We start from the raw sequence: 26,842 nt of genomic DNA on the forward strand, positions 1-26,842 counted from the left end.
AGTCGGTTAAATGATCATTTATTTTTGATGTAAATCATTTTCAGCAGTAAAATAAGGGCACACCAAACATGTGGATATTAATAATTTAGGGATTAAAGTGAGTGACATCCCTCAAAAAAGACACAATTGATGGGTATGAACTGACCTGTAAAAAAAAAAAATTGGCCAAGGTTTAGGCTAGTGGTTTAAACAAAATATCATCCACTTATATATACAAAGAAGTGGACTGTTAGATGGCTGTTGAGGGATTATTTTATCTGACTAATCAAATAAATGATTCTGTATTTTAGCATTAGAGGCTAAGAAAGCATTTAATCTGGTAGAGTGGAATTATTTTAGAGCAGTTCAGAACAATATGGAATTGTGGATAACATTCTTAGATGGACAGAAACTTTATATCTGTAACCTGCTGTGAAGATGAAGAACAGTGGATATAATCAGAAGTTTTCATTCAATCTGGAAGCACCAAGCAAGGATGTTGTGTTACCTGTGCTTTTTGCCTTGACAATGGAATCACTCGCTGAAAGAATCCACTGCAACAACATTGTTAAAGGATACCCTGCACAAAATTTCTTTATATGTTGATGATGATACTTTGTTCTTAGCCAACCCCATAATTACCTTGAGGGAACAGTCAAAAATGTAAATAGTTTTGGAACAGCATCAAAGTAGAAAGTTAATCCAATGAAGTCAGACATACTGGCCCAAAGGTTCAGTTAGATACTGGTACCTTGGAATACAATTATCAAATAATATATATTAGTTATATGAATTTAAATATAAAATATTTACAAGTAGGAGAGTTGGAAAGGCAATACTATTTCATGGATGCAAGGTAGTTCAAAGAAAATGAACATTTTACCTACACTCACCTTTGTATTCCAGACACATCAATTTACAGTACTGGGCAAAATGCTCCCCAACGTGCAAAAATAAAACCCCAGAATAAATGCAATCCAAAACATGGAAGTCTACTCATGCTGCCAGTTAAACTTGGTTTAATCTTAACTTAGACAAGCATTGGAACCATTTCAGAACAGAAGGAATATTGTTTAGTATTAAACAATAATAACTTAGCCTGCATTTCAGTACCCAATAAGTAACAGCCATTCTACTGGGTATAATATCATACAAACTGAGTAGTTTTCCCTCTTTATTATATCCTAATCTAGAATTTAGTCAGCAAAAATGTTAGAGAATCTTCAGTTTTATGAAGGTATGTAATAAATACAATAGGTCAATTATATCATGAAGACACTAAAAAGTTTCCAAAAACACTTTGGATGTTCATGTCTCCCTTCTACCAATATTTACAGCTCAGATCTTTGAAATCAGTGGAGCTGCAGCAGTTTACACCACCTGAGGCTCTTGCCCAATATTTTTCATAAAACATCATAAATAGGATGTTAGTAGATAATGGATTTGGAATCAGTAGCTCTGCTGGGACTGCAGTGAATAAGAGTACCTACCATCTCACAGATAGATACATAAAGTAATGGAGAGTCAAAGAAAGAAGAATGCCAGCTTCTTTGGGTTGGTTTGGGATGGGGGTTGGGGAATATGCTAATAGAGATACAGCCACTGAGAAAAAATGATCAATGCAGTCATTTTGTCCAGTGTCTTTTATATGTACCATTGTAAAAGAAAACTATTTTGAGATATTGTATCAAAGCTTTAAAAAGTTTAAAAATTGCTTATTCCAGCAAAGCTTTAAATTTTGTAAAATAGCCAGTTATCAGTGCAGGAAGGGATGTGGAAATATAGGAAGGTTTATTCTTATCTGGTAGGATGGCTCAGAGGCACAAGAATTATTGGGGAAAGCTTACAGATCAAATCAAATTAATGCTCAAAAATAGCAAGGAAATATAAATTAGCGAAGGTTAACTTTGGTAACCCTTTGTAATGCAATATTGCACTGATCAATATAAGTAAAAAATACTGTAGCAATATTTATCTTAAGTTCATTTTCACTATTTTGAAAATTTTAGATTAATGTGTGATGAATGGTATATTTTTGATTTTTGCATAGTAAGAAAATAAGGGGCAGAGTGGAAGATCTGAAGTAAACCACCATTTTAGGTAATGTTTTGTCAATTTACTAGCTGTGCAGATGAGAGAGATTACATGTATGTTATAGTCTCTTTCGGTATTGTAACTGTGTGAACACAATTTTCTTCTTGAAAATAATAGTAATGAAATCTGACATGCTTAGACACAGCTGAGGTGTGTGTTTGAGAGAGAGAGCCACTAATTTTCTTCACTTCCTTCGTAGTTAGTCTTATTCTTGCAAGTGTAAATTAGACCCAGATGTAGAAACTAGGCCAAGAAGGTTTATACCTCATTTGGAAAGAATATTAAGATCCTTACACTGAATAGAGATCTTATGTCATCATTTCACTAATAAAACAGTTATTCAGTGCTATTAGATACAGTGAAACCCCACTATAACGCGACTTTTGGGGTCCAAAAAATCCCATCGCACTAAATGCGGGGTTGCGGTATAGCGGGGTTTCAAATCAGTCAGGTGGTCCCCAAAGCGGTGCATTGAGGTGCACAGCCTAGTGCCCCTGGTGCCTAGTGCGCAGCAGGGGAGAGGAGCTGTGGCCCCCTGCCTGCCGGGGACAGAGAACTCCGGGGCTGTGGGCACCGGCGCTCTCTGTCCCCAGCAGGTGTGGGGCCACGGCTTCCCTCCTGCTTCAAGAGGAGCCGTGGCTCCCCGCCTGCCGGGGACAGAGAACTCCGGGGCTGCGGGCACCGGTGCTCCCTGTCCCCGGCAGGTGCAGGGCTGCGACTTCCCTCCCGCTTCAAGAGGAGCCGCGGCTCCGCGCCTGCCCGGGACAGAGAACTCCAGTGCCTGCAGCCCCTGCGTTCTCTGTCCCTGGCAGGTGTGGGGCCGTGGCTTCCCTTTGGCTTCAAGAGGAGCCGCAGCTCCCCGCCTGCCGGGGACAGAGAACTCCGGGGCTGCGGGCGCTGGTGCTCCCTGTCCCTGGCAGATGCAGGACCGCGGCTCCTCTCCCACTTCAAGAGAAGCTGCGGCTCCCCACCTGCTGGGGACAGAGAGCACTGGTGCCAGCAGCCTCGGAATTCTCTGTCCCCAGCAGGTGCGGAGCTGCAGCTTCTCTCCCCTGCCATGGTGTTGGGGACCATTGGTACAGTATCATACTGTACCTTAAAGGGGAGCTAACCTGCAATCGCGTTATATGCAATTTTGGTTATGGCGGGATTTGACTATATATAGTAACTGGCCTGAAAGTGGGAATTGGTTGAGTGATTGATTGTGATATGACCTCCAGCACTTTTAAAAAGATAAGAGCATCCCTCTTTTGTGACCTATATCTGTGTAAGGTAGAGGTACAGGCTAGTAGCATGGCATGTGTATTTAACCACTTCCCTTTTACCAAATGTACAGTGTTGGCACTGTTGCCTCTCATAATAAATCTGGACATTGGAGACTAGGGAATAAGATTATTTCCAAATGCCTGCTAAAAGGCTTGCAACAGGTTGGCTTTTAGTTTAAAACACTTCATGTCTCTTAATGTTAATTGAGATTAGGTAAAACAGAGCCATCAGAGTAGAAATTTGCCTATGCCTGGTGGTGAAAATATGATTAACCACCACTCCACATGTTTATGCTAATGTGATGTTAACTCCTTTGTTTGCTTGAGATCATGCTGCAATCTGCTTAATTTTATGCAAATTAGATATTGTCCTCAGAATCCTAACAAGTTGACAAAATGGCCTTAAGTTAAGCAAGTTTGCTCCGTCTTTCCTTACATGATTCATGGGCTGCTGTTCCTCTTTCGTAACTTTCTCACTGTCAAGAAATGCTATTAAGAAAGGGGAAGAAAATTCAGCTAATGTCTCAGTGTGCCTATTGCATTTCAGTATTCCTCCTCAATATCTTGGCTAATTGGGCTCCTTGGGAATATAGGCCTTAACATATAATTGATCTATCCCATTTGGTATCCTGCCTCTTCAGTGGTGACCTATACCAGATGCTTCAGAAAAAGATGAACCTCTCCACCTAAAAGCCATTATTCCCCTAACCAATTGTGTAATGTTGTATATTGGGGATAAAGAGATCAGGGGGATAGAGAATGAAAGGATTGGTGAGTAGTAATTGGATAGGATAGTAGTGTGTAGTAGGAGGATAGATGGAAAGAGGAGAAGGAGGATGTGGAAAATAAGCAAAGAGCACGAAATTACTGGGAACAAGATGACAGAGAAAACGTGAAAAAGGGAGAAAATATAATGCAGGGAAGATTATATATTTGTGTTCGTGTGCACACGCCATTCACATAAATGATCATTCCATCTTGCACTCCTATATTGCATTCTTGGCCTGACTCTAAGGCAGAGAGTCACAATTTTTTTTTGTTGATGGACCCCTTTTCAAATGCAATGTTAATCCCAGACCCCCAACCGAGAAACTGATTGACAAAAGTATACATATGCTCCATAAAAACACGTACTGTTAGTAATGCTTTAAGAAGAGGAGTATAAGAGTACTTGCAGATATCAGTGAGATGGGTGTGACTGTTTCTTACTGCAGAGTCTTTCTGTCCTTGGGCTGGTGGTTGACAAGCAAACTTGTAAACCATTCTCCACTTCCAGTTGTGACCTGAACTTTGTCTTGATAGATGTCATGGTAGAGAATGATGCTTCACATGTAAATGTTGATGGCAAAGGTAGCAACATTTTCATTGCTTCTGTAACTAATACTGAGTACTCCACAGCAACAGTTGACCAAAACTGGCCAGGTGTCTGTTCCTGAAACTACAGGGCAGTTCAACCAGCTCCTGTTCTGCTTTTCCACTCAAATGGCAAGACAACATAGCAAAAGTTGAGAACAGATCCCAAACCCAATCATATTTCTCTATGTTAATATTTTTAAAGTAGACACTGAAGTACTCTGCCAAAGTTGAATGAGCAGTGATCTGTCACTTAGTTGTCATGCTGTGAGTATCCAGAAAATCTGTCAATAGAGGAAACATATGAGATTCCACTGCTCATTCTAGTTTTCCAAACCTCTGCTTTATTCTGAAATGTTGTAATCTTGTCACTCACTTCAAGTATGGTGGTATTGCCCTCTTGTGTGAACAGGTTCAGTGCATTCCACTTGTTAAAAATGTCTGCGAGGTCTGGAAGCTTTGCAATCCATATTGGATCAGAAAAGTTTGTGGCATTCTTGGGATTATGCACCGAAAGAAAACCCAGCAGCTCTTCGTGAAGCTCAAAAACTCATTCCAACACTTTGTCATGAGATAGCCAACTCACTTCCATATGAAACAATGATTTGTCATATCCTGCACCCATTTCTCAACACAGCTTTGTAAAAAGATATGAATTCAAAGGCCAGGACTTTATAAAATTCACAACTGTATCAGCTGCATTGAGCACATCACATTCAGGTTCCATCTTCTTTGACGCAAGGGCCTGGCGATGCAAGGTACCATGTGTTACAATGACCTGTGATTTATGGCTCTCATTCTTGCTACACCACCATTCCTATTGCCTATCATAGAAGCAGCACTGTCCATGCAAACAGCAACACATTTCTCTCAGTTCAGCAATTCTACTTTCATGAAATCATCCAATAATTTGAATATTGTTGTCTGTTTTGGTAACTCCTGATAAAAAATAAAATCTTACAAAATATCCCCCCAGTCAAACATAATTAACAAAAACTAATAATTGTGCTGCATTATCAACATCAGTTGTCTTATCAAACTGAATTGCAAACTGTTCCCATGTACATAGCCTTTCAGTTAGATAGCATTTTACATTATTTGAAAGCTATTCAGTCTTCTTACTGTGTAGTTAGAAAGAGTTATAGCCTTAAGTTTCTTCGCTGCATATTCCCTTATCATGATTTCGCACATTTCTACAGCAGCTAGAAGAATTGGTTCTTCTCCAGTGGTACAGGATATTTTACTCTTTGCAATCTGAAGCACTGTTAAGAAAGACGCTTTCAGAGCCTTTTCTGGAACTGATGTTTGCTATTTGAGTTTTCTGTTGATTGTTACTACTTTCTCATTGAAAAAAGTCTCGATTTATCTTTATACTCAAGTTGCCTTGTTGCGAGGTGTCGTTTCAATTTTGTGGATTTCATTGCTTTGTTTGACAGGATTTATAAGCATACAACGTATTGTGGTCGTCCATAATTAAATTCCATAAAACTAAAATCAGTATAACTTTTGTCAAACTTTCTGTTCATTTGTTTCTTACTCCTTGACTCTGCATTGTCCATGACTTTAGCACAACTAGCAGTACTAGTATGAGGACGTTTTAAAAATGTATCCATTTTCCAATGTAATTTGCTCCCACACTGTAAAAATGTATTCCACTTCCACCCACCAAAGACGTCTTAGTCGTAAAAATAAATACATAAATAAATGGAAATCACTTCTGATTTTCTGTCAGAAAGCAGTGAGTTTTTTTGCAATGTGAATATTACGGCACTGTTCACACACCATTTGTTGGTTTTAATTGTTAGGCAATGCAGACGTGTGGTGATAAATTTTTTTTTTATAATATTTGCAGACCCCTTATGCAGTCTCTAAGGACCCCAGTTTGAGAAGCACTGTTCTAAGGTAAAATCTGGTCTCTTTGTACTGCCCAGGCTATAATTAGTCAGCTGAGAATTTCCCTGGAGGTAGACTGTTTCTCTCAGCTGGGGTAGAGATGTCAGAGTCAGTTCCTGAGACAACATCTCACCTTCCTCACTGGCGCAGAGCATGTGCTGGGAGGGAGGAGGTGGATCCTTTAGCTTGTGTAAGTTACAGTAGCCCCTAGATTGCCCTAACTTGCTCTGAGGCTGTTGCAGAACAGCCCACCAACTCATGGAGCTGTGTAACTGACCTTTCACATGTGCTTAATAGATCTTGGATGTAGAAGAAAATCTACCCCTCCATCTTCAAAGTATAATCAGTGTTTGAATTGACTTGAGCACATATAGGAATCATAGGGAGAAGGAGGGAGGGATTTCCTTGTCTCCCTTGCAATTCTTTCCCCTCCCTGGGTACTGCTATTCCTGCTAAAAATGACTTTTATCCTTGACTTATAAAAATTCTTCTGGAGAGCCAACTTTTTGTCTTTGTAAATACAATAGAGTATTCCAATGGATTTTAAGGAAATTTCTTTGGGTAAATTCTCTCCAGAAACTCAAACTTTTATTTTCTCTGCCCCACTACAATTAATCGCTTTTGTGAGCTGCTCAAAAAATATTTCCTACTTTGCACCTGCTGATTTGATCCTGGTATAATGTTCTTGTGTGCCCTGTCTCTCTCAACTAACTGTTCTATAGCAAATCCTGTAAATGGGCCTTCATACAGTGTATTTTCCAGATCAAGTGCACAATTTGTATTGCATTATGCCCCATAATAAAAATATTTGGTATCATTTCTTAAAAATGATCATTGTGATTGAGCCTCTTGTTTTTTGAGGTATGTAGATCTTGCTCATTCATTGTTCATTCCTTCTTGTCAGCAGACCCATCAGCACTGCTGCTTTCAGAATCTAGTATATATCACTACATCTAATTCCTCCTCTTTTCTTTGCACTAAACTTTCCTTATGTGCTCATAGACTCATAGACTTTAGGGTCAGAAGGGACCAATATGATCATCTAGTCTGACCTCGTGCACAAAGCAGGCCACAGAACCCTACCCATCCACTTCTATAAGAAACCCCTATCCTATGTCCGAGTTATTGAAGTCTTCAAATTGTGGTTTGAAGACCTCAAGCTGCAGAGAATCCACCTGCAAGTGACCCATGCCCCACGCTGCAGAGGAAGGGAAAAAACCTCCAGGGCCTCTGCCAGTCTGCCCCGGAGGAAAATTCCCTCCCGACCCCAAATATGGCGATCAGCTAAACCCTGAGCATGTGGGCAAGACTCACCATCCAGCACTCAGGAAAGAATTCTCTGCAGTAACTCAGATCCCATCCCATCCAACATCCCATCACAGACCACTGGGCATACTTATCTGCTGATAATCAAAGATCAATTGCCAAAATTAAGCTATCCCATCATACCATCCCTTCCATAAACTTATCAAGCTTAGTCTTAAAGCCAGATATGTCTTTGGCCCCCACTACTCCCCTTGAAAGGCTTTTCCAGAACTTCATTCCTCTAATGGTTAGAAACCTTCGTCTAATTTAAAGTCTAAACTTCCTAGTGTCTATTGAAGTATAAGTTGTAATCAAACTCTGTATCCTCAACAACTGGGTAGAAGATTTTATGACTTGTATTGTTGTACAGACAAAACTACACAGGATCTTTTCGGGGGCAAGACAAAGATGCCACATTTATTATGATGATTTGATTTATGACCAATAACTAATATCTTAATCCTTATACACACACATTATACCTAATACCTACACACACACACACACACACACACACACACACACACACACACACACACACACACACCCATCAGATGTGCTGCACCTGCTTGAAGATAGCTTAAGTTCATGGCTTGATTTTGCAGCTTGGGTTTGTAGCTTGTGACGGCTAACTGGCCAGGAAAGCTGGGCACAAGAACGAGCTGGGTCTCTGTTGGGCAGGCACTGATGTCCTTCCATATTGGCAGTAGAATGTTACCCTCCAAAGTCTCCCATCTCACCCATCCTTTTTGTAGGCTTTAGTTTGAATCCAGAGTCTATAGGTTTTGCTGTGTCACGCTGCCTCTGGGTTTGGTGATTGATCACCCGTCAATTGCAGGCGTGACTTTCAGCCTCAGACCTGGCTTTGATCTTTCTTCTATTGTACCTTTTCTTTTTAGGGTGGACTCTTCTTCCTTTGTTAGGGCTTTTGTCTGCATCTTCAGTCGGTGGAGTTTGAACTTTATTTCATCAGGACAGGCTGGGGCTGGAGGTTGATTCCATCATCCATACATACCTCAGTCACAAATCTAAACTAAACTAATAAGATTACAGAGGGTTTGCAAAAATGAAGGTTGGAGAAAGCTTTTACAAAATGGAGTGAGTGTTTTAAAATGAGGTTTGAATTACAATATGGCAAACAGTGAACAGAAGTTACAATATAGACAAGTGTAGTGAATAGTGAACAGAAGTTACATTGATAAAGTGAACAATTAAAAACAATTTCATTTATCAGTTCTACAGTATTAGTGGCATTGATGGATACCATAATGGTGATTGCCCTGAGGAAGAACACCTATTAGCTCTTCAGTTCTTATTATTGCTTCAATAGGTGTTGATCTTTAAAAAGTTGTTTAGTGGAGGAAGAAAGGTGAATGTGTGCTTTGTGCTTAGTGTCATTGTTTTTTCCCCCAGTTGTCTTCCCAGCATTCACATTTTTCTGTTTTGCAGAAATCATTCCTTTGCTAGATGTTGAGTAACGTTGGACATAGCTATAGCAAAGCTGGTAGCTTACTTCTCTAAATGCAGTATAAATGATGAACCAATAGTTGCTGCCTGGTTTGGTGCATATTAGAAGAATTCACAGTTAAAATCAATGACACATGATTCCCTATCTCTTAGATTTTTTTTTTTCTTGTGAGAATCATACCATGGAGAGGTGGTGTCAAGAGGTTCTCCTGAATCAGTGAAGCATCTCATGATGCAAACACTCTCTTTAATTTTACAGCTGTCAATTGATCTCCAACTTAAGATGTCTGCCTGGGCTTTAAATTCTATTATGTAAAACAAATCAATATTTTGCTGGCTCAATCAAAAGGTACAATCAGAGTTAGGCCCTGACCAGGATGGGCTTTTGGCTTAAGATGGGGAAAAGCCTTCTTTCTCTGCCCCAACTTCACTCAGAACTGTCACCTCAAGGAAGCAGCCAGCCCTTTTTACCTAGCCTGTTAGGTCTTGATTTGGCTTCTGCCTGCTCCCAGTCTGTCTGGCCACTGGAGGGCCAATTATCATTGTTTCTACTAGCAGCTGATTCAAGGTGGCTTTTCTAAGCAGCTATTGGAGGTCTAAACTTGCTGCTTTCTTCTCCCAAAAGGACATCTTTCGTTGGTGTGCCCCATGGAATCTGAATCTAGTCTTAACAAAGCTGATGAGTCCTCTTCTTTGAGCCTCTGGTGATCTGGTCTCTATTGCATCTTTCATGAAGGTAGCTTTTTTATAGCTATTACATTGTCCAGGAGAATGGGAGAGTTGAGGACTCTAGCATCAGATTCTCTGTATACGGTTTTCTATGTGGACAAAGTCTACCTTTGTTCTCACCAAGGTTTCTTACAAGCATGGTTTTCACTTTTTATATTAACCAAACAATCTTATCGACCTTCTTCCCAAAGCCTCATGGTAGTAAGGTTGAGGAGGGACTGAACATCTCTAAATGTTAGAAGACCTTTAGTGTTTTATCTGGTACACGCTAAACCTTTCAGGTCTTCAACTCGCTTGTTCATTGCAGTTATCAACAGAATGAAGGGCAGTCTTGTCTCCACTCTGAGGATATTGCCTTGGATATCCAGTTACATTTGCCCGTGCTACCAGTTGGTTAACATGAAGCCGCCAGATGGAGTGTTGGATCATTTGACTAAGTCCTAAGCAATCACTGCAGCCTTTCTGGCTAATGTTCCCATTTTAGACATCTGCAAAGTGGGAACCTGGTCAGCATGTCATGCATTTGCCTTTGACTATGCTATCTCTCAACAGTTTAGAGACGGTACTAAATTTGGATGAGTAGTCCTCTGGTCCCTGTTCAAATAGACTGTGAACCCACCTCTAGTTGAGACTGCTTGTGAGTAACTTACAGTGGAATGGACATACGCAATAAGTCGAAGTAGTATAAATATTTACTAAGCTTTCCATAACTGTTGTTCTTTGAGATGTGCTGCACATGTCTATGTTATGATCTGTCCTCCTTCCACTCTTACCGGGGGCTGGCTCCTCCCTTTATGCCTGCACACAATATATGAGAAAGCAGAGGGTGCTTGTGCAGCCCTGAGAGGTACCACTATGGGGAAAAAACTCTTCAACAATGGTGCACTGGGGTGCACACACACCTATAGTGGAATAGACATGTGCAACACATTTAAAAGAACATTAGTTATGGAAAGGTTAGTAACCATTTCTTATTTTACCTCTGTGTTTGGTACTGGTATGTGGCCGCTGCTGGAATATTGTGTCCAGTTTTGGTATCCACAATTCAGGAAGGATGTTGACATGTTGGAAAGGGTTCAGGAAAGAATCATGAGAATGATTAAAGGATTAGAAAACCTGCTTTACAGTGATAAATTCAAGGAGCTTAATCTACTTAGTTTAACAAGAGAAGGCTAAGAGGTGACTTGATCACAGTCTATAAGTATCTACATGGGGAACAAATATTTCATAATGGACTCTTAAATCTAGCAGGGAAAGGTATAACACAATCCAGTGGCTGGAAGTTGAAGCTAGACAAACATCTGGAAATAAGACATACATTTTTTTAAAGTGATAGTAATTAACCATTGAAACAACTTAGCAAGGGATGGGATGGATTCTACATCACTGGCTGCTCCTACGCCTAGGAGACGGAGGAGGGACATGACGGCTGCTTCCCGGGAGCCACACGGTGTGGAGGTTAGCAGGGAACCTGCCAGCCCCGCTGCGTTGTGCGGCCAACCGGACAGTCAACGGCCCTGTCAGTGATACTGACTGTAACCTCCAAGATCCCTTGTTGACCAGATGTTGTGCTCAAAAACTGAACACCCTGGTCACCCTAGTATGCACCTATGTGTTATTGCCAGGTGATCCTATCAATTTTCACAAGGTGACTGATGCTAGGTCACTGTGTGGATGGAAGGCCTCAGATGATATTGCAATAAGTATTGGTGATTCAGGAGGTGGCCCATTCCTGTCTGGTCTATATCGCACAAATTTCCTCACAAATTTCCTCACATGATGTTAGATGATGATGTGCCGCTGCAGGCTCTCTCTGTCAGATGAGGTCTCTAAAATTTGACGTCCTGAGTGTAATGTTTAATAAATATGAGAAGGCAGATTGGGTGGATAGAAGATCCAGTGCTTTCACCAGCATACTCGTCAAGTGTACAGAAAGCCAGCTCAGAACAAGACTGCTGAGGCTTCTGGAAACATCTACTTTGTGTGTGCAGTGTAAAGGGAATGTTGATGGGTGGGCCAGATTTGATAGGCATTGTGGCCATGCACATGGGGTCACAACACCACTGAAATTTGGTCCAGCCACTGGTCTGTCTGGCATTATGGAGGCGTGGGTTGGCCAAATTTCAGTTGCATTGTGATTCTGGGTACCAAGTGGTGGAGCATTGGTCTGGCCTGGATTCCAGGTGCTCGATGACACTCTGGACCACTGCAGCAGCACTACTCCCCAAATTATGCAGGCCTCTGTGCACTTCCCTAGCTGCATTGGTTGTTCCTCCACCAGTGCTTGGGATCCTTAACAATTACGCTTTTTGTTTGGATTACTGAAGTCATTTATACTGGTTTAAAGTATGAGAATTCTTTGCAAACTTTTGAGGGAAGATCCTGCAAGAGCCCTCAGACTTCCACCAAGTAGCCCTAATTTTGTCTGCTTGCCACATAAAGCTTTATATCGTATCATAAGTGCCTCATGTTGCAGTATTGATCTCTCACTGCACAAAATAAAACCCAGTACCCCATTGTGGATTTAAATGATCACAAACCAAGTTCTCAGTTTCCCCCTCACTACTACATTGCTTCTCAAAACATCTTAAAAGTAGCACAGTAAGATTCCATGAATCTGCCAATATTTTCATGAAATTTATTAAGCTGTTAATTTCACCCATCTAGTATAATATAATGCGGGTGTGTATAATTATACATACTCTAGTGAAATGCAGTCATTGCTGGTGAGGAACTTGGTAGTCATTCAGCTCTCATTAACACTCCACAATAGTTAGGACAAAAAGAAGAATATAAAATTTAATGGATATTGCTGGGGAATTTTGCCTAGGTAACTTACTTATCTAAACTGGAATTTGGCCCAGGCACTGGAAGTAAATATCAGAAATGCCATGGGATCTTTAATGACCACACGTGGGGTTATTAAATCTTGGTTTTAGGTCTTAACTGAAAGATTTATTTATTATTTTGATAGACTACCACTTTATGCATAACCAGCACTACTTTCTTCAGCATTCTAGGTTTTCCTTACAAATTCTGATAAGGGTTTATTGGTTACTGAGTGAGTGTGTAAGATTGTGGGCCCTGAACCAGGACGAGTCCCTAGACCGTGCTCAGACTCTGGCTGCCAATAGTTTACCAAAACTAGTGGAGAAGGAGGCTAGCTAAGCTCTAGCTCACAAAGGCTCTCCCCATTAAGCTGATTGAGGAAGATGTCCAGCCCCGCTGATTGGCTGGGATGCACTATTTAAAGCAGAGGTACGGGAAGTTGTTTGAGCAACTTGGTGAATCCCTGGCTACTACGAACCCTGCCTGTTTGCCTGACTCCTGCCCCCCAGTCTGTTCCTGTCTCCTTTATTCCAGACCCCTTTCTGTTCATGTTTCCTGCTTTCCTGTCACGCGCCAGGTCCCTGCTCCTATGCCCTTCCCCTGATGCTATCTCTGGCTCTGACCCTTGGCTTGGCTCCTGAGTCTGTCTCTGGCAATGAACCTTGGCTTGGCACCTAACTCTGATCCTGGCTCCAGTTCCAGGCACCTGATTCTAACCATTAGGCCTGACCACCTATTCCCCGGACCTTCACTGAGATCCAAAAGAATGCTGTCTACAGTATGGTTGTAGAAATTTAACCCCATGTATGCAGGAAAGTGATAAATTATTGTGCTCGGTTTAGGTGAAATAATTACTTTGTCATCAAAATGAGGCATTTTATCAAATTTATAATATTAACAAAATGAAATATTTTGACAGGTGTCTAAAGGATATTTCTATAGTAACCAAAGTGACTTGTGGTTTCTAAAAAGCAGAAGAGCATTTTTTTATAATGTTGGCAGGTAGGGATATAAATATAATTTTATAATCGACCTTTTTGTGGCATTTAGACAATGCCTATTTTAGTTACTGTGATTGCGGTCAGGAGTTCACTGATGGCACTTTCAGAGTACACAGATCTGTATATGCATTTCTGATTTTTCATCACAGACTCACAGGCATATTTCTGCTGTCAGGAAAAGCTACATCAGGGAGATTTGCCTTATGGGCATATACTTGATGCCTTTTTGTCATAGCCTGAATTTTGATATTAACCTCCCCTCTGGGAATTCATAATCATTCAGCATGTATAAAAGTTTCATGTATAGCATCATACCTTTTCCCTAGCTTTTTTCAGAAGTAGAAAGAAGGCTCCAGATTTAATTAAGAATATTTTCTTTCATGTTTTATTAAGGATCCTGTGCACTAAGGCTTGTCATGAGTTCTATTTTCTTTGGAGATATCGTTGTGGTGTTGTCAGCCTCGCTGCCTTAGAGACATCTGAATATTTACCATTCATCCATTATTATATGTCAACTTTTTCCTCATTCTCTTCCCCCCCCACCTGTGTGGAAGCAAATCACAAATTAGGTTTATAAAACATTTTATAGTGGCTCGGGGTAGGTAGGGAAGGGGAGGATGACAGTTATACACCCTACTGTTAGGGGTTATTTATAATTATTTGTAAAAATTCACTGTATGTTGAAATTTTGGCATATAGGATCTAACCTAGGCAGTAGAAATGGAGATTTTGTTATAAGTAAAGATAAGATTGGATTGTCTGAAGCTGAAATTTTGCTGATTGGTGCTTTGGGATATTTCTTAAAGGAAAAAAAAACCTGTTTACCTTAGAAAATTATCCATTGTCTATAGGCAGCAGTTTATTGTACTTTTCAACCAAAAATTTCGTAAAGCATTTTGGTATGTGGACAATAGATGGAGCTATTATGGTCGGGGATACCTATAATCTATGCCTTCGCTTTTGAGTTTTGAGGTGGTAGATGGCTAATGTATGCACAAGTGGATGTGCTTCACATTAATTTCTAGAAGCAGCATTTCATCAGTAACCCTTGAATACCTTTGCTGGTTACATCAGAGCCCCTAAAGGTTATTTTATAGATCTGTCTGTATAGGTACTTATATGGCTCCTTCCACCTGAGGGCTAGTCTACATTTAAATATTTTACTAATATAACTATTTTGGTTAGGGGATGCGATTTTTTTACTGAAATAGTTATACTAGTGAAATCCTTATTGTGAACACAGTTACGGTTGTATAAAAATTACTTATACTGGTATAGTTATTCACCTTCCCATACGGGAATAGCTATAGTGGTAGAAAGCTCCTTTATACTGCTATAACTGCATCCACACTAGGGGGATTGTGCAATTTTAACTATACTGACATAGTTAAAATGGTAGCACTTTCTAGTGTCATTAATGTAATTTATCTTTGTGAGCTAGGGAAGTGCTATTATCTTGATTTTTTTATAAAACGAAGCACAGAGAGTTTAAGGACTAATATCACAAGCAAGCCAGCGGTAGAGCTGGGAATTTAACTCAGGACTCCTGACTCCTAGTTCTGATTCTCTAACAGGAATCACACACTGCTCAGGAACTGTAGGTAAAATGAGATGGGAGTATCAGGAACCCTGCATGGCTCCTAAACTACATGTTTCAGGGAGAAAAAGAAGTGGAGATTCCTGATTTTTAAGCACTTATCCATGCAAGCTCAGCATTTTCTTAATATATTATTTTTAATAGATGCATACCATTTACAAACACAGTATGTCCTATATATAAAAACCTTAAGGAAATAATGGTATATGGTATTTATCGTTGTTCAAGAAAGATTTTTTCTGGAGCCTAACAGATTGATGGCACCCATTTAAATGTACTATATCATCTGGCAATTATGAATTGAGGTACATTATAAAGCCTGATGATGATCCGATGGACTACAAGGTAATGACCCATGAATTATAAGTGTAAAATTTTCTTCAACTTAATATCAGACATGGCTTTTCCCCACAAATGTAAAAAATAATTAAAAACTAAAAAGGAAGGAATGTTTTCTGTGTAAAAGAATCTAAGTAAACCATAGTTTTGCACATCTTGTTCCAATAGCTTATTAAGAACGTTTCCTGTAATGGGATTCAGTGGAGCAGAAAAATTAAACAGAATGCAAAACTCTCCTGTCTTTTATTACTGTTGTTTTAGCTGCTGCTTGGGTGTTCAGTTGCTTAATTTCCCGTGTTTTCTGTGCAATCTACTGATGTTGCAAATATTTGTTTCCTTCTCTCTTATTCTCCCTCCAAATGAATCTGCAGGAAGTAATTTCTGTACTGCTAAGGATCTTGCAGAAGAAATAAGATCATTAAAATCTGAGAGAGAAGGGCTGGAGGGACTTCTCAATGAGCTGTTGGTGCTGAATGCCAGAAATGTCCGAAAATTAGAGAGAATTAAAGAAGATTACAACAGATTGAAACAAGAACTGGTGCAGGGGGAGTCTGCCTTTGGTAAGTAGTTCACCAGCTGTTGGGTGATTGAAGCTTTGCTTTTCTATATTGTGGGCAGACCAGTATTCTGCTTAATTGGATGAACATCCCTGTGATGTGTGTGACATGCAGAACATACCATTTTTAGGAGGGAAATTTTACCAGGACCTTGATAAACAGTAGGTTGTACATGCTGTCAGGTTTTGTCTTGTCATTCATGAGTGACATTTTTTCTTGCTTTGTGGATATTAATTTTGTAGGGTGCTTTTGATATCTCTCTTAGCCTTGATGCTCAAAAAGTCTCTTGTGCTGAAACCTAATTAATAATAATGCCTTGTGCATGTACATCATGTGCATAATCAAATATCTTCTACATAAATGTTCTTGTACTTTTTCATCTATGGAAAATGGAGGTTGTCCACAACAATAGGAACCTCTGCCTTTAACATAATTGGATATTTATTCAGGATGTTTGTCGGGAAAATGTGTAACCCATAGAGGGCTCAAGGTTTTGAAAGCAAGAAGTCTTTATTTAAATAAGTGGTTTAGCGAAAACAGCTAGCAAGTCAACATAAGCAGCCTTTGTGGCTTACTGTTTCAAGTGGAATCAGGAAATTTGATCTGTGATTAAGTGAATGCAACTGACAAGGTAGAACTGCTTCTAATTTCTGTAGATCCTGTCTTCTACCTTCCCCTCCTGAAGCCACCCGGTAAATTACCAGATTAAGTGGCTATGTTGCTTAAGTAAAAGATGGAGTAGTGTTTAATTGACTACAAATACACACATACTATAGTTACCTCTGCCTGCTAAACATAATCTTAGAAATGCTTTCTGGAGAAAGAATTAGAGATAGTTCCAGAGTTTAAAACTCTTTTCCTACCTCAGAATCTTCCGAGCAGTATGTTGGTAGAAGAGACAAAAGCATTGCTCTTTTGGAAGGTAACTGAGTTGTGTTTCCTAGGTGACCAGACAGGTAAAGCTATCTTAAAAACAAAAAGATGGATTTTGTAGGCCACTAAGGAGTTTTAAAGCAGCAGTACTCTTGAAAACACATGCAGGAAGGGGAAGGAAGATGTGTCCTCTACGCTACTAGACAAGTATTTATCCTGCTAGAAACTAGAAAAGATCCAGAAAAGTAGAGCAAAAATTGTAATGGTCTTCCTCCAACATTAATGTTCTTCAACATAAGCAAAGTGATCCAAAAGAAGATGATGAAGCATGCTTTCTAATTATTTGGGTTTGCCAGTGGATTGAAGAGTTTTTTTGGTTCCCCAGGTTGAGCCCTTCATATTGTTACTTGCTCTGTTAGAGAAAGGGAACTTTCTATAACACACAATTTTCCAAATGAGTTCTTCTTTACTGAGCTTTCAGACTGTGTGAGCTGGTTGAAGCAACAGAACTGGCAGCGCTTCCAAGACTGTCCTTTTTTGAAACACCAAATGTATGCAATGAAGCATCATACTCTGCTGAAATTTACTGCAAATTATGACAATAATAAATTGCAAAGCACTGAGATGTAGAGATTTATTATTCAGATTATAATTTGATTTGTTGTGATTCCACAAGAATAAGTGAAGAAAGTTAATTCTGTATGAAATAAAACTTTATTAAACCAAACCAAATTGCTGAAAGCTGTATAAACCATTAAAATTATTTGATCTTCATATAACCTACACCATTTTACTTTTTGGAAGATAGACACTCCTTTAGATTTGAGAGCATCTAGCATGTGAATTTTGGTTGGAAACAAACCTGTGAAAAGTGGTAAATATCTTGTATTTAAAAAAAAAAACATGAAGTTTCATGAACCAGTTGTCTTTTCACACAGTACTTTTATGCTTGGAAAATAAAACATGGAATAATCTAAACTGCAGATGGCACATTATCATTGAGAAGGCTTTCTCTGTGATTGCTGCTGTTTATTGAATGTTGCACCCTGTTTTCTGTGGCAGACTGATTGGTGATGAGGACAGGTTTTATTTTCTTCAAGGTTATTGCATTTAACCTTTAGCAACTGGGAATTGAAATTAGTCGAGTAATTTTGACTTTTGGATGTTTTGGTGCTTATCACAAAATATAGTCTGTGAGCATGCATATTTAGAAAAATGGAGGGAGAAAGAATAGTAGAATAAAGATGAAGATACTGACTGTATAAGGAATATCGATGATAGTAGGGGTTGGTAAATACCCCAATATGCACACATCTTATTTTTTTGATAAACAGGAATATTTAAGGATAATAATAAGGATAGATGAGAGCTCCTGAATGATGGGCAGGGAAGTTTAGCGGAACATAGTCTATCATGATTTTAACTACTTATTTTTATGTAAAATATGTCATTTGATTAGAGAATAAGCAACATAACATTTTCATTTTTTAAAGCAAAGATGTATTCTTTTAAATGAGGCAATAGTTAATAATAATAATAATAATTAATAATGATAAAGATAGAAATATACCTGAACCACTTAATTCATTTTTCCCAGAATCTGTAACAAAAATATTTTGTTAATTCTAGACCATTTTCCCCCTCCTGCGTTTCAGAGTTGTATATTCAGGTATTAGGTGCCTCAGAGGGCTCGTCTTCGCTGCAGTGTTAGCTTGAGGTATGCTTCAAATGTTACCACAACGTGACTCCTGTCTATGCACAAAAATCTCTAGCTCAAGTTCAGTGGTGGTTTAAACGTGAACTAGCTGGCCTGTCAGGGTGAGTGGGTTGAAGCTTGAGTTCTGCCAGCTCTTGACCTAGTAACACAGTGGGGGCTCAGCCACTCTGGGCTGCTAATCCAATCATTCTGTGTGACTGCTCTCAGTTGAATTTAACTGGAGAGGTGTTAATTTGAGCTAACACTACCATGAAAACAAGTCAGTTTCCTTGTTTATACTAGTTTAATTATTTCAATGGTATAGTTGATAGTCTTTCACCGTAGCCATCAGATGCTTAATTTTTCTAGCTAGACAATCAGGACAGTGGCATGCCATTGGTTGCCTTCTCTTCCCACTCTTGCTTTATGCTTTCTCTTTCATACTACTTTATATCTTTAGGAAAGCCTTCTACTTCCCCTGCATCAAAAGCCCCCTTTATTCTCCTCCACACCTTTCCTTGAAACCTACTACTTTGGCAAAGCCTTCCTATGTTGATCTCTTCATTGACTGTTTATGCACATCTTCTCTCTTGAACTTATATATTTTTATTTGTGAGCCTTTCAAGAATCGAGTTTTGTTTATTGAAATAAGTCTTTTGGTAGCTTAGAAAGAGCTGTTTTTCATAAGAAATTTGAAACACTGACTAGAATGTATGTGTATTTCTTGTGTTTTTAAATTGGTCACCTGTATTGTACTTTATTAATATTGTTAATTTCTCACTGTAACTCCAATATAACAAAGCAGATGTCAAGGGAAGAGATTTAATCACACAATAATCAGGGCTGGAATTTTAAATAGGACACATCATTAGCATGTTAATGGATTTTCTCACTTTTTGCCAGCTGCCCAAGTATAAAAGATATTGCAAATGTAGTGCAAAAATTTAGCTTCGCTTACTGTGCTGTGAAGTGTCAAGGCTTCGTGTTGGAGACTTAAAAAATACAAAAGGATTTTTAATGAGAATATCAGAAGTATTTTAGATTGCTTTTTATAATAGCAATGTCAACTGATAAGTTAGATGTACTTATTTATATTTTAGGATGAGATAATATTGATTTACACTTATTTTCATCTGAAGATCTCCACGCTCTTTACAAAAATGGGTAAGTATTATTATTCCCATTTTACAGCTAAAACCACACCATACAGAAGTGAAGTCATTTGCTCGAGATCATATAGTGAGCTAGTGACAGAGCAGGGAATAGAACACTGGTTTCCTGACTCCCAGCCTCTTGCTCTAACCACTGGAATTCATTAGAGTAGATAGATGAATTTGAAATGATCTGCTGACCAAATCTATCTCTAAAACAGTGCTGTCATGGTAGGGGAAATCTTATCGTATGGTAGCTAAGACAACCAAAACCCTATTCCAGAAAAGTGATATTTAATTGGAAAAAGCACAATGAAGGGCCACAAAATGAGCAGGGGTGTGGAACAGCTTCCATATGAGCAGAGACTAAAAATATTGGGACTATTCAGCCTGGAAAAGAGATGACTGGGGCGGGGGGAGAATATTTAGGGCTGACAACCCCTCTGAATCGTCTGAGAGTCTACTGGAATTGGCATCGATCTCCCGGTGACTATTGAAAGCAATCTGGGAAATGTTAATAGGCTGCTAAAAGGTCCGATTGGTGGCACTGAGGGGCTCCCTACCTGCCCTGGCTCCGCGTGGCTCCTGGAAGCATGTGGCGTGTTCAGCTCCTAGGAGGATGGGTGGCCAGAGGGTCTCTGCCTGCTGCCTCTGGCCTGACTGCCAACTCTGCAGCTCCCAGGAACTGCAGCAAATGGGAGCTGCGGGGGCAATGTCTGCAGTAGCTGAAGAAGAGCTCTGTATAAGCTTGAAAGATTGTCTTTTTCACCAACAGAAGTTGATCTAATGAAAGCTATTCTCTCACCCACCTTGTCTCTGTCATTGAGTATGCACATGCTACATGTTTATACAGTATATTTATAAGGGACTTGTCCTTTAATGAAGAGAAAGCTATACAGGGTTCTGTTTTCTTAATACATTTCTTCCAACTATATGACTTATACTTGGGTGCTGAAAATTAAAATATACAATTATAATTTATCAAAATGTACCTCAAAATATGGTAAGAAATTTGTCCTATTGTTTTAATTCAAGTCAGTGTTCGATAAACTATATATTCAGTCATTGTACGGGATGCAGTTAATTACCCTGTAACGTAATATTCATGTGGGTACCAGAAACCATTAATGGGTACTTAAAATAATACAAGCTTTGCATAATCAAATATTTATGAACACGGGTCTTTCTGACTCTCTGACAAACCCACATATTCATATAACATGATTTGATTTTACCTAACTAATGGTGAATGGTTATTCCAAAGTATTTTCTGACTGGATTTTTTTAAAGATATATTTTTGTACTCTGTCAGTTTGGGCCAATTTAATCTGTGTCAGAAATTTGCCATATAATAAAGTAAAAGTACATGGTAACACTCTTGTAGAAAACCTTTATTTATTTAAATAGGTAATATTAACAATAGCTGTTAGAGTGGAAAATAAGGAAGCCTTTTATAGCTTAATTTTTTGTATTTTTTTTGAAATATCTAGAAATTAATTGTTATAAAACTTTACAGAATTTTTAACTGTTCCAAAAAAGAGCCATCTGAAAAGCTGTACATACCACACTGAGAGAATCATCCCAGGTGTAGTTTAATTGATTTCCATGGAGCTATTATATAAGAAATGATTTGGTCCAATATGTTTGCAGCATCTGCACAAAATAAGTTCTCTGAGCTGAAATAGGTTCTCCATAGAGCTTCCACAATTAATCATATATTTGAGAATGATTATTTGTTCCTAAACTGAAAAGATGAACCCTCTGATTGCATCTTTTTAAAGAAATCATTAAAGGGAGATGACCTAGTGTGTAATAGATGGACTTCCATCAGAGGGAAGCTATTCCCGAACACATTATATGTCCACTTCCAATTTGTACAAGGTTATTACTTTTTACAGGACCCAATATATACTCTAGAGAAATTATATGAAATGCTTGTTGCTTAAAACTAGAGGTTGAAGGGAGTGGGTTATTGCGTTTGTCTACAGCCATATCTTTTTAAACTGTGACCTTGTCAGATTTCACAAGGTAAGTAGAGTGAGCCCTCATTGGTAGTTGGTTATGAAATCCAAGATGATGTAGGAAATGGTGTTGGTGATTAGATTGGTGGCATTCTTCCTTCTGAGCTGGCATTCAGGTGATGCTCCAGCATGGTGCTGGGCAGCTTTCTTTCAGGCAAGATATAAAACCAAGATCCTTAATAATTGTTGTCTTTAAAAAAAAACAAAAATCTTATAACTGTCCTTGCAAGAATACGGATATGTTACCCAAATTCCAGTTTGAGTGATTACACTCTCATGGTTTAAATTCCCCCTTCCATTTCTTTTGGAGAATGTGTTCTTCACTTCCTGGTCTTAATTGTTGGGTATTGGTAAATATCTTCCATGCTCCAACTCATTATTAGCAGCGTCTGAGTGATTGTTGAAGAGATTCCTGTGTTTATGGCATTTCTGAAATGTTTCTGAAAATTGGAATCTTTCCGGATAATAACACTATGTAAAAGTTTTATTTTTGTGAATTTCAAATATAGAATTGATAAAAGAACAATTTAAAACTGGATGACCATTACAGAAGAGCAATAGGTCTCCTATAGTTAAGACCAGCTTTTTGTTTAAAGCTTGACTCTTCTAAGTGCTCTGAAAGCTACAAGGTTACTTAACATTTGGTGTGCTTCATGAGTGTGTGGAAGTCTTAGTTGTCCAAGTTTGAGGCGATTTGACCAAGGGGTCTCGAGATACAGTGCTCCTCCCTCAACCCCCTAAAAGGCTTTTCTTAAAATTTAGAGATTCCGGCAACCTTTTTTTGCTCACAGATAGAGAGCAAACTGGGGCTTAGATCATCACACCACAGTGTTCAACACTCCAGGTTACCCCAACAGCATGCATGGTGCCCACCAGCCCTTTGGAGGAAACATAATTAAAACATTATTTGAAAAAGATTTTGCTTCTCCAGTTAGGCTAGTTGGAAGCCTCATGTGCTTATTCCCTCTCCTAAGGGATTATTCTGAGCATGGGCGGGGGGGGCTAATTATCTGGAAAACTATGTCTACATCGCAGGACCTCAGTGGCTCCAAGGACATGTCATTGCCATTGAATCTGAGCACCAGCCCACAGCAGAAATCTGAAGTTAAAAAAAACCACGTGTATTGCTCCAATGTGCCTGTATCAAAGGGGGGGGGGTTATTTTGGGGAAATGTAATCTCAGTACAGTAGAATAGTCAGAAGACGACACAACTATTTTTGGAAAAGAGAGAAAACTACACAAGAAAATGTTTGCTAGGAGGGGATGGTGATTGGGGTAGAAGTGTAGGTAGCAATAAGGGGAGAATTGCAATTGGGGAATTGAGTGAGGGGGAGGGGCAGAACACTAGGAAGGGAAAAATAGGGGCGAGTAACAGGTAGATCGGGGGGAGAATAGTGCAGGGGTGCCGGTCCGTTGGATGGGATGGGATGGGGACGGAAGGCTGGAAATGTTGGTCGGAGGAGGCTACATGTTGCAGGAAATGATGTGGCAGTGTTGTGAACAAGGAGAGACAGTCACCAATCTTCTCTCGTGCGTAAATCTAGTGTAACACTCCTTTAATTAAACTGTCACGGTTTTGGGACACAGACGATGCATGAGATTTCTTTCACCAGCCTTGTTAGGAACTACAGATTGGAAACAGTTCAAAGCATGACCATTATTCCCATTCCACTATAACAACATGTACAGGGGGGTGGGGGAGGGGGAGGGGGAGCACTGAGGAATCACATAGCAGCCATGTAGCAAGGACCACTGGACTGGGACTGTTCCTAGCTCTGCCTCTGGCCTGCCACATGACCTTAACTTTACCTCTCTGTTTCCTATCTATAAAATGGGGATAATGATGTAAAGTTCTTTGATATCTAGTGATGAAAAGCATTCCATAAAAGCTAGGTCTTTTGATTATAAACTAGATACAGTAGCATATCTGCTTTCAATCCTGGTTGAGAACTACAGGTGCCTTAACGACCGCTAACTCTAACCAACAAACATTTCTTTCTATTTAAAGACCTCAGAAACTAAATGGCAAAAATATTAATTAACTCGGAGTTCAGGATGCCTGGTGATAGCTTGTGCCCTTCCAGAATGTTGGCTTCAGCAAAACCCAATCTTCTGAAACCCAGACAATACAGAGTGAAGATAATAGACTCCCTTTGACTTCGGATCAGGCTCTTCATGTGTTGGATGCTCTTAGGTGAGCCTCTACTCCAGCCTTCCTTATGGGTAGGGCCATACCAAATTCACAGTCCTTTTGTTGAATTTCATGGTTATGGCATTTTAAAAATCTTGAATTTCATGGTTTCATATATTTAAATCTTGAATTTCATGATGTTGTGACAAAGCAGGAATACATATTTAAAAATGGCAAAATATACACATGTAAAGTCTTTAAGTCAGCATTTCTCAATCTGGGGGTCCCAACCCAAAAGATTGGACGGATTTAGGCCGTCCAGCTCTAAAGGCAGTGCAGAAGTAAGGGTGACAATACCACAAGCCCCCTAAAATAGGCTTGTTGACCCCCTTTTAGGTTGAAACCCCAAGTTTGAGGAACACTGTGTGCTTTTTTATACTTTTACCCCACAGTACTATAGCATAGGGTAAAAGTACATGAAAGACCAGATGTCATGGCGGAGATCAGATTTTACTACTTGTGAACATGTTTTTCATGGCTGTGAATTTGGTAGGGGCCTACTTATGAGACTTGTTAGTTTAGGAAATCTTCACTTAAATATAAAAAAATGTTTAATCAGTACTTTATGCTGTAGCCAGAGAGACATGGTGAAATCTGACCAGAGAACAGAGGTGTTAGTCCTTTAGGTATGGTACTCACAAGGTAGTAAAAATGTAGTTACACGAGGCAGAGTTTGATCAACACTTTTGTGATAACAACCGTTTTCTTTTGAAAATTGCCAAGGATCTTTAGTTACCACAAATGCTTATGGCTACCAGATTTTACAACTTTTATTTTGTTCCCTTATACCAGTATAAATATAATTTAACTCTATTTGAATCAATGATATACATGAGCATAAAAATTGTCCTCTAATACCATGCTAGGGTATTGGTTTGGTAACCACATAGAAAGTACTGGAAATCTACTGACCTCTGTACTTACCTACATGCCTCTAGCTTTCATCCAGACTACATTACATGATCCATTGTCTACAGCCAAGCTCTAAGATACAACCACATTTGTTCCAATCCCTCAGACAGAGACAAACACCTACAAGATCTCTATCAAGCGTTCTTACAACTACAATATCCATTTGCTGAAGTGAAGAAACAGACTACAGAGTCAGAAGAATACCCAGAAGTCACCTACTCCAGGACAGGCCCAACAAAGAAAGTTACAGAATGCCACTAGCCGTCACCTTCAGCCCCCAACTAAAACTTCTCCAGCGCATCATCAAGGATCCTATCCTGAAGGATGATCCCTCTCTCTCACAGATCTTGGGAGATAGGCCAGTCCTCGTTTACAGACAGACCTCTGGCCTGATGCAAATACTCACCAGCAACCACACCACACAAGAAAAACACTAATCCAGGAACCTATCTTTGCAACAAAGCCCGTTGCAAACTCTGTCCACATATCTATTCAAGGGACACCATCATAGGACCTAATCACATCAGCCACACCATCAGAGGCTCGTTCACCTGCACATCCAGCAATATGATATATGCCATCATATGCTAGCAATGCCCCTCTGTCATATACATTGGCCAAACCGGACAGTCTCTACGCAGAAGAGTAAATCAACACAAATCAGACATCAAGAATTATAACATTCAAAAACCAGTCGGAGAACACTTCAGTCTCCCTGGTCACTCGATTACAGACCTAAAAGTCACAATATTACAACAAAAAACCTACAAAAACAGACTCCAACGAGAAACTGCAGAACTGGAATTAATTTGCAAACTGGATACTGTTAAATTAGGCTTGAATAAAGACTGGGAGTGGATGGGTCATTACACAAAGTAAAAACTATTTCCCCATGCTAATTTATCTCCTACTGTTACTCTCACCTTCTTGTCAACTGTTTGAAGTGGGTCATCCTGATTATCACTAGAAAAGCATATTTTCTCTTGCTGATTATAGCCCACCTTAATTGATTAGTCTGGTTACAGTGTGTATGGCAACACCCATTTTTTCATGTTCTCTGTGTATATACATCTTCCCACTGTATTTTCCACTGCATGCATCTGATGAAATGAGCTTTAGCCCATGAAAGTTTATGCTCAAATAGATTTTAGTCTTTAAGGTGCCACAAATACTCCTCATTCTTTTTACTTAATGATTTACCATAGCAACTTCATATTGGGGGTTTCTTTGGAAGTATTCCAAATAATATCAATATAATGATCAGGCCTGCCTCAGTTTATGACCTGACAAGGACAAGACAACAGCATAAGGTAGTCTTAACTTCTGTGATTTTAATTGAATAAGCTATAATCAATAAATCACTTTTAGATCCTCTGTGATTAAGGTACTATAAAAATCAAAGCTGAAGTTTTCAAAACTTACAAAGTTTTGGATGCTGAATTCCCATTAAAATGAGTATGAATTGGTCATCCAAAACCTCCAGGCATCTTTCAGAACATCAGCTGTATGATAATATTTGCCATTAGAGCAAATATCATCATCATTTGAGCAAATCACTGTAATTTCACCAAGGCAGTATCACAATTCAG

At 39.3% G+C, this 26,842-nt stretch overlaps 1 protein-coding gene across 1 annotated transcript in view; it reads left to right on the forward strand.

Annotated features, from left to right (window-relative positions):
• Window positions 1–26,842, forward strand: part of DISC1 (DISC1 scaffold protein) — a 405,341-nt gene that overhangs the window by 214,537 nt on the left and 163,962 nt on the right. Inside the window, 1 exon segment of the mRNA XM_030556889.1 lies at window positions 16,223–16,411. Within this exon segment, the coding sequence (XP_030412749.1) occupies window positions 16,223–16,411 (189 nt within the window).

Source organism: Gopherus evgoodei, chromosome 3, assembly GCF_007399415.2.
Source record: "Gopherus evgoodei ecotype Sinaloan lineage chromosome 3, rGopEvg1_v1.p, whole genome shotgun sequence".
Taxonomy (NCBI): Eukaryota; Metazoa; Chordata; order Testudines; family Testudinidae; genus Gopherus; species Gopherus evgoodei.